Source organism: Pocillopora damicornis, chromosome 5 (assembly GCF_964200805.1).
Source record: "Pocillopora damicornis chromosome 5, jaPocDami1.2, whole genome shotgun sequence".
In the NCBI taxonomy this organism is placed as follows: domain Eukaryota; kingdom Metazoa; phylum Cnidaria; class Anthozoa; order Scleractinia; family Pocilloporidae; genus Pocillopora; species Pocillopora damicornis.
This window is the reverse complement of record NC_142674.1, coordinates 7,933,602-7,946,178: the sequence shown is the minus strand read 5'-3', so window position 1 is coordinate 7,946,178 and position 12,577 is coordinate 7,933,602. Positions and strand designations below refer to the sequence as shown.

At 37.3% G+C, this 12,577-nt stretch overlaps 1 protein-coding gene across 1 annotated transcript; it reads right to left on the bottom strand.

Annotated features, from left to right (window-relative positions):
• Positions 1–71: 71 nt before the first annotated feature.
• On the bottom strand, positions 72–11,876 carry LOC113685272 (unconventional myosin-If). The gene is made up of 26 exons (XM_089206658.1): positions 11,784–11,876; positions 11,431–11,567; positions 10,785–11,018; positions 10,151–10,239; positions 9,500–9,590; positions 9,313–9,402; positions 9,155–9,232; positions 8,959–9,043; positions 8,496–8,602; positions 8,057–8,189; positions 7,055–7,118; positions 6,857–6,923; positions 6,708–6,773; positions 6,513–6,593; positions 5,963–6,049; positions 5,740–5,823; positions 5,529–5,615; positions 5,252–5,344; positions 5,047–5,135; positions 4,516–4,603; positions 4,111–4,217; positions 3,375–3,473; positions 2,853–2,997; positions 2,262–2,373; positions 1,200–1,247; positions 72–856 (listed from the first exon to the last, which is right to left on the bottom strand). Exons 2-26 carry the CDS (start codon positions 11,542–11,544, stop codon positions 105–107), a joined length of 3,090 nt encoding a protein of 1,029 aa, XP_089062784.1. The 5' UTR covers positions 11,545–11,567; positions 11,784–11,876; the 3' UTR covers positions 72–104.
• Between the last annotated feature and the right edge of the window lie 701 nt (positions 11,877–12,577).

The following is a 12,577-nucleotide window of genomic DNA, read 5'->3' as shown; positions in this document are numbered from 1 at the left end:
ATATTCGGAGTTAAAAATTTAAGTATTTTATCCTTAGATAACTTGAAATCTAGAAACATGATTTCACACAATGCAGACCATACCATTCGTTTATTGTGCTTACGCTACCTTATCAAAGCAATTTGTTCAGATCTTTCCTGATCTTGTTCAAACCATTCTTCCTTTTCATTCCTAAACTTTTGACCCACTAGTTTGATAAAACCAGATATTCCTTGAGAAAGAAGACTTCCCCTCCTTGCTTCACCTTCATCATGATTCTGATGACTATCTATTTTTGACGGTTCTCGAGAAATAATACAAAATAAACCAAACGTATTTGTAGTTACTTTGACTTGTTTAGTATTAACAATCTGCAGTATTACGGTGGGTCCAGCAAATTTTCCTTTTAAAGTTCCTGGAAAAACGTCCTTCCATTGTGCCCCTTCACCGACTTGAGTTGGTGACCATCGTAGAAGCAATTCCTGATCTGCACACATATCATCATAAAGAGGAAGGCACAATTTTGCGGGAGCTCTCAATGGATCTTTGTTTGGTCCTAAGGCCACAAGCTCACTTATGAAGTGTTCTCCAGTTTTCAGGGGTGCAAATTCCTCTTTGCAATTGCAGATATGGAGGCAAACTTCTTTTGTGGCTGTTGTTAATGATCGCTCCGAAAGTTCAAGCCATATCCCTTTGCAGTGTACCCCGCCTCCTGATGGTCCAAATAACGTTTTCATCAATATTGTAAAAGATCCAGAATTTGATTTTCTTTTATTTTTAAATTCATTTGTGGATTGAAACATTTCTGCTAGTATATTCCAATTCTGAGGTTTCCACTCCATTCCTGAGGCAAATGAGTTTCTTCGGAATTCTGAGGCTGCAATTAAATATGAAAAAGGTGAATTTAAGTATCAACGTTGTCTTTATATCGCTAAGCTCGTGTCAATAATTTTAAATGACCGTGCCATCAAAAAATAGATGAAGTGTATTTAAAATTTATCTGTTGATTCGTGCAATGCACTCTGTCGTTTACTTGAGATGCGTTTCTAAACGCTTAAACTAAATTAAAATTTTACAATCTTAGCATGTGGGAAATTCATTTAGCCAAGAATCGGTTCCTTGTCGGTGGTTCGGAGACAAGTGGTTAACAATGAGGTGTCTCAACAAGATGTGAATTTGAAAAAAGAAAGGCTCCCTCAGCTTAGCTGCAAGCAACCTACCTACTTTGAGTCGATAAGCGCGATAACGTCTTTGAATTAAAACAGCGGCTGGAAAAGGAATGAACCAAGAGTAAGTGACATGCTGTGAATACGTGTACTGACTTGTAGACATCAGGTCATGTATTGTTAACAACTGAGTTGAAAACGTAAATTGGCCATCATAAAGTGTTAAAAGGCTGACGTTTCGAGAGTTAGCCCTTCGTCAGAGCGATTGAATCGAAGGGTAACGTTCGAAACGTCAGCTTTTTAACTCTTCACGGTGGCCAATTTACGTTTAAACTCAGTTGTTAACACTAAATTACTTGTTATACTCCCCCACCGACGTAGCACCATAGTTTCTTTAGAAACTTACCCCCTTTACTCACTTGTAGACATCAGTTCATTTGCACAATTATTTGAGCAACGTAAGGTGAAAGGTCTCATCACATACCTGCTTTTCCTGTGCTTATATATGCATTCTAATGAACGTTCAAATAACCGATCTTTCGTTCAGTACTTTTAAAGAGTTGAAACTCTTTGAATCCCAAGATCTGAGTGTAATTTCTCCCCAATAGCTGCTACACATTCCCTTTTTAAACATGAGTTACGAGAATTTGGTGTTAGATCAGAATAACAACTTCTATTTGATAAGTTTGAGTATTCTCATTGCCTGTTTGCTGGATAATTCAAGGACACCCTAGGGAGACGTTGCATGTTAATCCCTTTTAAAAGTTAAAGGGTAACCACGGCTCGCCTTAGTTGGCGAACACATAATTATGTCTTTATGGTCGAAAGACTGTATGACGAAATATTTTAAAATCTGTAGAAAATTAATAACATAAGAAATAACAAATTCGGGCGGAAGCTTATAGACCAAAAGTATTGTATGTGAAAACTATACGATATTTTAGACATCCACCTCTTGTGTTCAATGTTTTCGACAAATTACGAGGGTATCAACTAAATATAATGGATTATGTTTAGAATGTCACAATCAATAACGGAGGCCTTCGTATTTCACGAGTATTCTTCATGAGACGGCATAAGTCAAAGTAACAACCGAAATTCTATTGAAAGCCGTACCTTGTTTCTTTTCGTTGTACTGTTTCTTCAGACTGTGACGTCGGTAATTACTTTGGATCGCGACACAAGCTTCGTTGATGCGTTTATTCTTTGTGTTCTCTAGATCATGAAGCTAATCATCAAAGATCAACAATCAACTCTATAGTGGAGCTCATGATTTGTATTAATGTTCTGCCTATAAGGATCAATAACCACCTATTTACATCAATCAGTCGGTTATGTCGATACCACTGCAATACGTATCCAAAGCAATTGAAATTAAGAAAATAAAAGTAATTTACTTGATGAGAATAGAGCGCTTTTAGATTAAGATTCGAAAACCAAAACCAAGGTTATCACAACGGCCAATCAGGAGAAAGGAAAATACCTTTAAAAAAGAGCCAATTAGAACTCAAAGTAAGCCTAAAGCGCGGGAAAACGCGGGCGACCAAGTCCTGGCTGGTTTTAGTTTTGCATTTGATTGGTTGAGAAAGTGGCACGAGTTTTAGGGACCAATCACAGAGCGAAGTACAAGTCCAAACCAAAGCAACCTCGGATCACTTTCGAAACTCAATTGAAAATCTCTTTAAGGCGCACCAGCCGTGTTCTTACCGCATCAGGTTCTTTAAGAAATAACTTTGTTTTTCCAATTATCCATTTTCCAGAATCAAATCCAGCGGCTTTAAGTATAAAGCGACAAGCTTCAGCACGGTCAGCTGACCAGCCATGTTTGGTTTCTGGAGCAATTATTCCAAACCTGTTATGTTTGCACAGTTAAAGAAAGAACTGAGTTAGATAAAGTTTTACAATGGTGACAACATCGTGTGGATGTTTATTGAGAGAATATTTCTCCATTTGTACAACTTTGATTGCACTTGAAAAGATGATTATACCTTTTTCGAGTCGGGTGCCCGTGATACTATTGAATCTTAACAACCTGGCCCGGTTGTTCGAAGGGTGTATAACACTATCCAGAGGATAAATCTCCATGCGGCGGATAGTGCAGTACGTTTTATGAACACTTATCCGCTGGATAGCGATTTGTCAATAGGATGTCGTTATCCTCCCTTTGAACCACTGATATATTTATGCTTAAATGAAACATGGTGGAATTTTATTTCCCTTTTTGGTTACCTTCTTAAGATACATTCAAAATTTCTGCGGATTGCAAATCCTGTTTTTCTGATGACAATGCTCTCTTTGAGTCCAAGATAACGTATCTGATTAATAACCCTAAAAGAAAAATATTGTTGACTGGTTTAGAAAGACTAACTGACTGTAACAGTTAAGCAATCGAATTTGAGGACAATAACTTTCTAACGTTAAATTTTCTCGTGAGCACCCAATTTACCGAAGTCTTTCTATTACGCGCTTGATAAGCATAAAAACCGCTCGTTCAATGAAATGAGTGCGGTCTAAGCATTTTTTCAGACGCTGTTTCTCTGGCAAGTTTAGCATTTTAGTTTAGCAGTAGAATAAAGGTGATTGTTATCAAACTGCACAAAGAAGAGTACAAACAACGCGTGAATAAAGTACAAATATCCTGCGATATTTTACTGTTATTTGGACAGTTGGCTATTTTGTACTCCAAAAAAACCTTTTAACCAGTCAGCTGCACACACTACGTTTCTCTATCCGCTTTGCTTTTACCGCCTAATGAGAAATGAACTGAAAGACTCAGCAGAAAAAAAAAGCAATTGGATAATAAAGAACTTATTGGACGTTTTGGTGTGTAGTATCGCTGAATATTTTTATTCGTTGTTGTATTTTAACTCGCCCTACGGTCTCGTCAAAATACGGCACAACTCGTAAAAATACCCAGAGATACCACATACCAAAACGTTCAATAAGATATATGTATGTCGTGTACCTTTGTTGGTTCCAGGCCAGTGGAGTTTTCTGTTCCGATGTTTTGATGCATCTGACGTAATGTGGACTACATGCCATGATCTTGCCAATCACACCGTTTGTCTGAAACTGTAAATGAAACAAAAAAGGATTTTCTATTTTGGGATTGGAGACAAGTTTCGGATAGAGAGTAAGAAATGGAAACTAGAAACAAATCAATGCTGCAGAAATTGTAATTAAGCTACCTGGCAAATTATAGGATCAACAATTTTGTGGGCAAAATTAATGTTCAGCAACGTTGAAAGAGTAATATCTCAGACGATGGTATCACACAGCTGAAATTGTGGAAGAATAACTAGAAAGAAATTGACCGACAGGAAAAAAATAATGGTTTATATATAGGTCTAGATTGGTTTTGCTTGCTGACCTTTATCTTAGCAGAGCCAGTGTTTGTTTTATGTCCTCCTTGCCCTACGCCATAAACTGTTTCAGGAAACAAGTCTCTGACAAATGAACTGCAAAAAGAAAAGCAAACAAACAAACAAACAACTGAAAAAACAAGGTACATTTCCGACATTCCATTTCCGTGAGTATAATACAGAATGCATTAATGAAATCAATCATGAGTCATAATTTTGAAGGTTCCATCCTTTTTATTAATCTTTTTTTTTTTTGGTAATTCGATAGGCACTCACCTTTAAGTGAACTAATCTTGAGCCTGCGAACTCACAATATAAGTTAAATTTCAGATGCCGTGAATTAAATAAAAAATTTGAAGTATCATGAAGCCTGCAGTCTATAACTTCAGAATGAATTCACTGTGCTTGCAACGTTCGATAGGTTTCTTTTATGATTCATTGGTGTAAATAACATTGTTTAAAAATTAAAGGTAGAGGTCGGTCGCTGTTAAGTTAACAGTCAAATAACAAATAGCGTAACGATTACTGAGTATTCATACTTTTCACTTGACTGCATCAAAGATATTAGATCATTTGACAGCAGCTCGTCTTTGTTTCTCTCGCGAAAGCCACCGAATTCGTAATCAACCTATTTCAAATGAGAAAACATTCCATGACTCAGCACTCATACAGATATTGACTACTTTTTTTTAACGACACAATTTCGTGAGGTGATCATGAATTACAAGTGCTTTACAAACTTACACTCCCTGCAAAGTGTTTCACTGTAAAGTAGTCATGGTGAACTTGAAGTAATTCCTGATGCGCTTTATTGGAACCAACGATCTCCCTCATTTTCTGACGAGAAAAATTATTAAAAAAAAAACAAATGCGAGGCAGAAGAGTAAGTAATATTAAAAATATAGATATATAAATATATAAATATATATAATAGTAAGGAATAATAGAACCCACTCGAGCAACAAATATAGATTTCAAGTAGTAATTGATATAAATCAAAATTAGTTAATTTCTGTTTAACCTGTTCAAAAGTCCTCTCAGATCCTTCTTTTTTGCTTTTTACTGGGCAACATGCTTCATCCAAGGCTGACATGATTCCCGAAGGGCGCTATGGGAGAAGAAAACGTCTTATACATGCAACTTGGACACGAAACATTATCTGATGACCGATGCTCAACATTGAGAGGCAGATCTTGAGAAAGACAATACGTTACAAAACAAATGTAGCATACCTTGCTTTCGATGAGGTCGCAGACTATCTTATTATTGAAGTAATTTACGGTTTTCCAGGCAATACCTTCTCTGATATATTCTTCCTGATAAGATAAAGGTTAGCCATTCATAAGTGACACTGTACAACTGAACTGTTTTCATTCCTTCAAATGACAACCGTGTTAAACTGGTGACACTTGATTTGTAAAGCAAATTCCAATTTAGAAAGAATTCGTTCATTACCTGTTCAATTGTAAATGTAAGTTCCACAAAAACTTGTTGAAGTTTCTCGTCCACGTAGTTGATGGCGAACTGTTCAAAGCTATTTTCCTGGTAATGAGTCAAAAACGCATTTTACACAAAAGTAACGTGGGAAGCCCAGTGGTCTTATAGTTGGTGTGCAGGACCTCTCGGGTCGAGAGGTCCGGGTTCGAAACCTGGCTGGGTAATTGTGATAGGTTCTTTATCAAAACACTTCACTCTCACAGGGCCTATTTCAACACAGGAGTATAAATGGGTGCAGGCAATTTGCCAGGGAGTCTGATGACATGCTGCGGGGTAACACCCTAGGATGGACTACCATCTCATCCAAAAGGAGAAGTGATACTCCAAGTCCCTTCATGCTAGGGAAGCTGAGATAAACTCCGGCTTTTGGAGGGGGGGGGGGGGGGGAGGTGGGCTACTTGGCTTGAGTACAGACCTTACTTACTTTTTGCACAAAAAGTACGAACACGAAAAAGTTACTTCGACTGGGCATGACAGAGCGACAGACGGAAAGAAGAGGTATACTCACTTTGAAAGATTCAAATCCATAAATGTCCAGTATTCCGATGGATAAATAGTCGTTATCTTTCTTTAGGGCACCATTGATAACCTGTTCTCGAAGTTAGTATGATTAATTAAGCGGAACGATTGAAACAAAAAAGTAAGGAAGTGCGAACGAACGGACGGACGGAACGAATAGCTAGAGTACATAAGTGTTACGAACCTTGACGAGGTAATCAAACAAATGTGAGTATAAGGCTTTAGACAGGGTATCGCGGGCAGCCACTGCCTGTGGATGTATAAAGATATGAAACATATTAAAAAAAAAAAAAACAGGACAGAAACAAAATAATGGGATTCAATGATACCCACCTGACATTTGTTGTTGGTTTTCTTTGTTATTTCAACTCTTCCGCCGCGGCGAGTTTCCACGAAGACACTATTTTTAATAAAAAAAAAAAAAATTCTCAAAAAAAATAATCTCTTCGGGTCATTTCAACCTCAAGTGCCAACTTCTTAACATAATATGGGTACAACCTTACTTTTCTTAGCTTTTTCTTATTTTCTTACCTCACTAGTTTCTCCTCTAAGCTCTCTCTATTAATTCCGAGTATTTGAGAGAGGCTTTCAAGCACTGATGTATACAACGAAATAGAAGCAGAACATGTCAGTTTTATAGCAAACTATGGAAAAGTTAAATCAACGGAGTCTGAAGGTAAAGTTTGTGTCTCTAAAAGTCACGAAGAACAACAGAAATCCAAACTACCATTTTGATAAATGAATAAAGGGGTAAGTTTCTAAAGAAACTGTGGTGCTGCGTCGGTGGGAGAGTATAGCAGGTAATTTAGTGTTAACAACGGGGTTGAAAACGTAAATTAGCCACTGTAAAGAGTAAAAAAGCTGACGTTTCGTTAGTGTTTTACGGCTTTCCGAACTGCCTAGATGTAAGGAAAGGCCGCAAACTGCCATCTAGGCAGTTCGGAAAGCCGTAAAACACTAGAACAAAAATTTATATTTCAAATCGGCACCCTTAATCCCCACGGAATCAACGAGCGCTTTTCATTCAACTAATTTATTCCTGTTTTCTCGTCACCATATTCCCACCAATGGCGTAGCTCCACTTTCTACATATAAATCCACACACAACCCACAATTCCTCTAATCGCTCTGACGAAGGGCTAACGCTCGAAACGTCAGCTTTTTTACTCTTTACGGTGGCTAATTTACGTTTTCAACCCCGTTGTTAACACTAAATTACCTACCATTTTGATATACAGGATTGTTAACGGAAATGTAAAATCGAAGTTCTTGCTTTTATTGTGCTAATCAACATTTTACGTTGAGTATCACGATCTTAAGGCAGAAGACAGAAAGCACTTGTTTAATGACTGTAATGCGCAGGTCACTCACAGTGATAGCTACGGAAGACAAAGGGGAAATTAAGTAACACTTGAACTTAACTGTAATTTGTAACCTTAACGACGCTCTGCGATGATTGACAAGAGTTATATCTTAGATGAGATAAATTTTACGTAAGAGATTGGTTTCACGAGATGAAAATAAAATTCTTACAGTTCTGTTTAGTTGGACAGGCCACATTTTCAGTTTCTTTAAACTCAATGTTACCAAGAGTTAGGATAGCGGACAACACTTTGAAGATTATCTGTTGCTTCGCAGTGTCTACGCCGATCACGTCCAGTGCAGTCTGAAATAAAATAGTGAGTCACGTATTCAGTGTAGTGTTCCTCTATCATTTCAATTGAGTCTCCCATATCAATTTGGCTTCATCTTATCGTAAACATTATTTAATCAAAAAAAGTCCGTTCGGGCGTAAGCCGTGTTTTAGCCTGTTTTTACCACATAGCATATCAAACTTTGGGTTGGGATTTTGCTAACAATGGCACGATTTTTTAATCCTTTTATGGGCATTGTCATTGTCAATTGTCATTGAAAATCTAAAAACAGTTGCGCTATCCTTCACAAAGTATGTAGAACTTTCTTATCAACGCACCCTTGTTGCTAAAAAGTCGTTCTTGTCATCTTTATTGTCAGTAGTGTACACTTCACTTTGATTTAAATAGAAAAAATTCTCCGCGTTTCCTTGAAGGCCATACTGATCTGAAAAACAAAAATTAACTTAACATCATTGTACTCTTGCTTAACTTCGCTCTGTGATTGGTCAGAAAAACTCCAGCTACTCTCTCAACCAATCAGATGCAAAACTAGAACCAAATATGACTTGATCGCTCGCATTTTCCCGCGTTTCAGGCAGTTTGGTTGTTTCTACTTTATGTTCTCATTAGCTCTTCAAGGTACATGTATTCTCCATTCTTCTGATCGGCCTTTGTGGTTTCTTTAATTTTGTTTTTTACGACACTCAATCGAGAAGATTCCTAGCTATTTTCCCATACTTACGGAAATGCATCGGTGTAAAGCAGCATATAAAATGTCTATAAAAACGAAAGTTTAGTTACCTTTTTCCTGGCTCGTACAGCCGGACAACAGCTGGTAAAACACGTGGAAGTTACGTTCGCCTTGTGTCAAGTGAGTTACACGACACTGAAAATTAATGTAAAAGTAATTGCAACAAAGCAAAAAATAAGTCAGATAACTTTTAAGAGCAACGCACTCATAATGGTAAACAGAACTAGTGATTAGTGGATAGCTGACCTTTTCTAGCAAAAATTTGTAGATTTTTCCTCCAGTTGGTTGCCCGTTCTGGTTGAACTGTATCTCAAGGTATTTTCCCTGTCAATTGAGGAAACAATCTAATTTTTTTTGCGTCATTCCTGTCTCTGTCTTTTTTTGAGAGTACAAAATTAACTTACAAATCTACTTGAGTTATTGTTCCTTATGGTTTTTGCATTCCCAAACGCTTCCAGTACAACTTGAGACTGAGCTATAATGTCCTTAATATGCTGAACAGGAAACAAATAAAACAAGTTCTTTAGTATCTGTGATTACTTAGAGGGGAAAAAGAAAATAATCAGTACTCACAGAGCGAGGCATATTTACCTGTATTCTATCGGATCCTCGGCCAGAAACTTTGTTGATACAACTGAGTATGTGCCGTGCAGATGTAGTCTTACCAGCTCCACTTTCACCACTGCAATTTGAGAAATCAACAAACCATGTTGAAGTTAAAGGAGAATGAGCCTCCTCTTCCCAAACGACAAATAAGTGATAAAGTGGTCGGCGACACGATATGAACGCAGTAATCAGATGTAGTGTCTGTACTGACCACGGTTGTTCGAAGAGTGGATAACGCTATCCATTGGATAAATCACTATCCGATGGATTTATTCGTTGGATAGATTTATCCGCCCTTTGACCAACTGAGCCTGTTGGTCAAACTCAAAATCCTATCACATGAAAAAAGATTGTACCGCTCTGAGCTCGATCATGGTTAGCTGGTTCAAACTTTATCATCTAGCACAACTTACATTAGTCTTTAAACTGAAAAAACGAAAATTTAAACTGAAATTATTTCATTCTCTCACAATATACAGGCTGATTGGCCAGACCCGTGTTGACAGTCTGTAGTAGGTCTGTGCTTCGTATCCTTATCAGGATCATACTAACTCTGTCCCATTCTTATAACAAGCTAATTCTCCAGGAATAATTCCTAAAACTGAGCTATAGTTATTCATTTATCAACCCTCACACCTTATTATGACACATTGGTTTTCTTTCTCTATCATCATATTGTGATACATATCAGTTGTCAGTCCGTAAATATGAGGAGGCTTAGGTCCCTGTAAACAAAAAAAAGAGCGATAACAATTAGCTATCTTCCTGCTTAGTCAAAAATAAACTAAAATAATCTATAAATTATCATGACGATGGTAAAGATATATATTTAGCGCCGGTATCCGAATGTTCAAAGTGCTTTTCAATATTAAAAAGATGTAAAAACTGAAAAAAACGTTTTAAAAATGCTTTTTTGAAAAGAAGCGTTTTAAGTCCACTTTTAAAAGTACACAGTGACGAACTGTTTCTGACGTTATATGGCAAAGCATTCCACGGTGTTGGGGCTGCCTCGGAAAAGGATCTTGCACCGTACGTTTTTTTAAGCAAAAGGTGGAAGGTGTAAGAGTATCGCGTATATACGAAGGTGCCAAACTTTTAAGAGCCATCGTGAGTTTTGGGTAAAATTTTAAAGATAATACGGTAATTTATTGCAAGCCAATGGAAAGAATTTAAGTAATATGATCGTGATTCTTGATTTAATTAGTAGCTAAAAATGGTGAAATCCTTAATTTGTATCGATTAAAGTTTCAATACATGGATGCCTTTTTACCTTGTGTGTATTAAGATTTTCTAAATATTTTGTGTGAGGCTCAAAAGCTGGCAGCTTAGCTGTGGAGCAGCGTGATACTCGATCTCTATGAAGAGGTACAGTGATTCCTCTCATTTCACACTCAAGCTCATCAACTTTACTTCCATCTTTACAATAAACTTCAAGAGTGTCTGCGCCATAAATATCCAGGGCTTTGTATGGATTGACGGCAATCAACACTCGACCAATGTATGTCTGAAAAACAAATTCCCCCTATAATGTGTTAAAGTTTTAACAGTGACATTAAGCTATCCAATACAGCAAAGACAACGAAAGCGTCACTATAACTTTACATTTTCCAGCCGTCCTCTGCAAAGCAACAACGCGAGAACATAAAAAATTGCGTGGTCTGGAACTTAACGCCGGTTTGGCGCCGTTGTAGATGGTAAACATACCTCTGGCAAGAGAATGTCATCAACATTTTCTTGCCTCTAGCCGCATTCGCGAAATCCTCAAGAAAATACAAATTCATTTTTAATCGACTGGTGTGTTTAAGGTTTTGAATGTTTTGAAAAGAATAGTACGTTGAAACACCTTTTTTCCCAGTAAAGAGAAACGCGAATCAAGAAAAGCACCTCGTAAGTAAAATGTTGAATTGAATACTTACGTAAATAATTCCAGCATTTAAGCGATGTTTTAGGTTTTCAGCGACAGCTTCATCTGAAACATCTCTCAACATGGTCATATCATCCTGACCAACTGGTTTGGACCACATTTTCATAAAAACTAGATATACACTTGTATCTAACAAATAGGAAAAAAGGAAGAAAAAGCTTTATACCTTTAATAAAGAGTAAACGTGACATTAACTTTTTTCTGGAAAACGTTGGAGTCGTCAAATGGAAAACAAAAGCGAAACGCGCCATCACTAAGAGCGACGGATTTTGAATTTTAACCAGAGAGAAAGGCCATTTGTTTACAAATAACAACCATCATAACTATATAAAATCAAATGTTTACCTGATGCGAGAACTTTCACAAATTTGTTGTCAAGATTCCGCACAGTCTTCCGCGTCTTCACAGCTTTGGAAATGAAGACTTGCGTATATGATGTCACTGAGGACTTGCCTCACAATACTGCACGCGCATGGACTGCAGCGAGGGCATGTTTCAAGTTTGGAAAATAGCGTCATTACTTGTGAATTTTTTTTGCTGTTTTGTGTGTTGATGCTTAAACTAAGAAATAATTCGCCTGTATTTTTAAGCATTTCGCACAACTGGTCGCGCAATAAATTCGTGCAATATGGTGCCTGCTCGTAATCTTGATTGTACCGATAAAACGCTTGCAAATAAAGTTATCATGGGTTACGTTATCTATTATGTGGAGTGTTGCACCGTATGTCGTTACAATTGCTTCAATAGCAGATCTGCAGAGAGCTGGTATATATACTGCGATGCTTTCGTTCGTACTCATTCACGTCATACGAACGTCTCTGCGCCCTCAAAATTAAATAACCAACGAGTGAGGGCTGTCAGTTTTTCATATACATCTTTAAAAAGAGCATGCGTAAGACTCAGTGCGTTTACTGTACTAACAGTCGGTTGCTTGCTGTATTTTGAACCTCTCAGAGTTTCTGTAATTTTGCTGTCAGTTTTTCATATACATATTTACAAAGAATTTGCGTGAGTTAGTGCGTTTTTGTATTATTAGTTGTTTGCATGTTATATTTTGAGCCTTTCAGAGTTTCTGTAATTTTGCTTGCAAGACATAACAAAAAAGAGTCGCACACGGCTCGTGTTGACACACCCCAAAT

What these genes read in the sequence shown, in the direction of transcription:
- LOC113685272 (XM_089206658.1), bottom strand. Translation starts at nt 11,544, where the DNA reads ATGAAAATGTGGTCCAAACCAGTTGGTCAGGATGATATGACCATGTTG. An exon ending in ACAAATTTTTGCTAGAAAAG is followed by an intron (nt 9,044 to 9,154) that starts GTCAGCTATCCA and finishes ATTAATTTTCAG; the next exon opens with TGTCGTGTAACTCACTTGAC. An exon ending in GTACAACGAAAAGAAACAAG is followed by an intron (nt 1,248 to 2,261) that starts GTACGGCTTTCA and finishes TTCCTTTTCCAG; the next exon opens with CCGCTGTTTTAATTCAAAGA.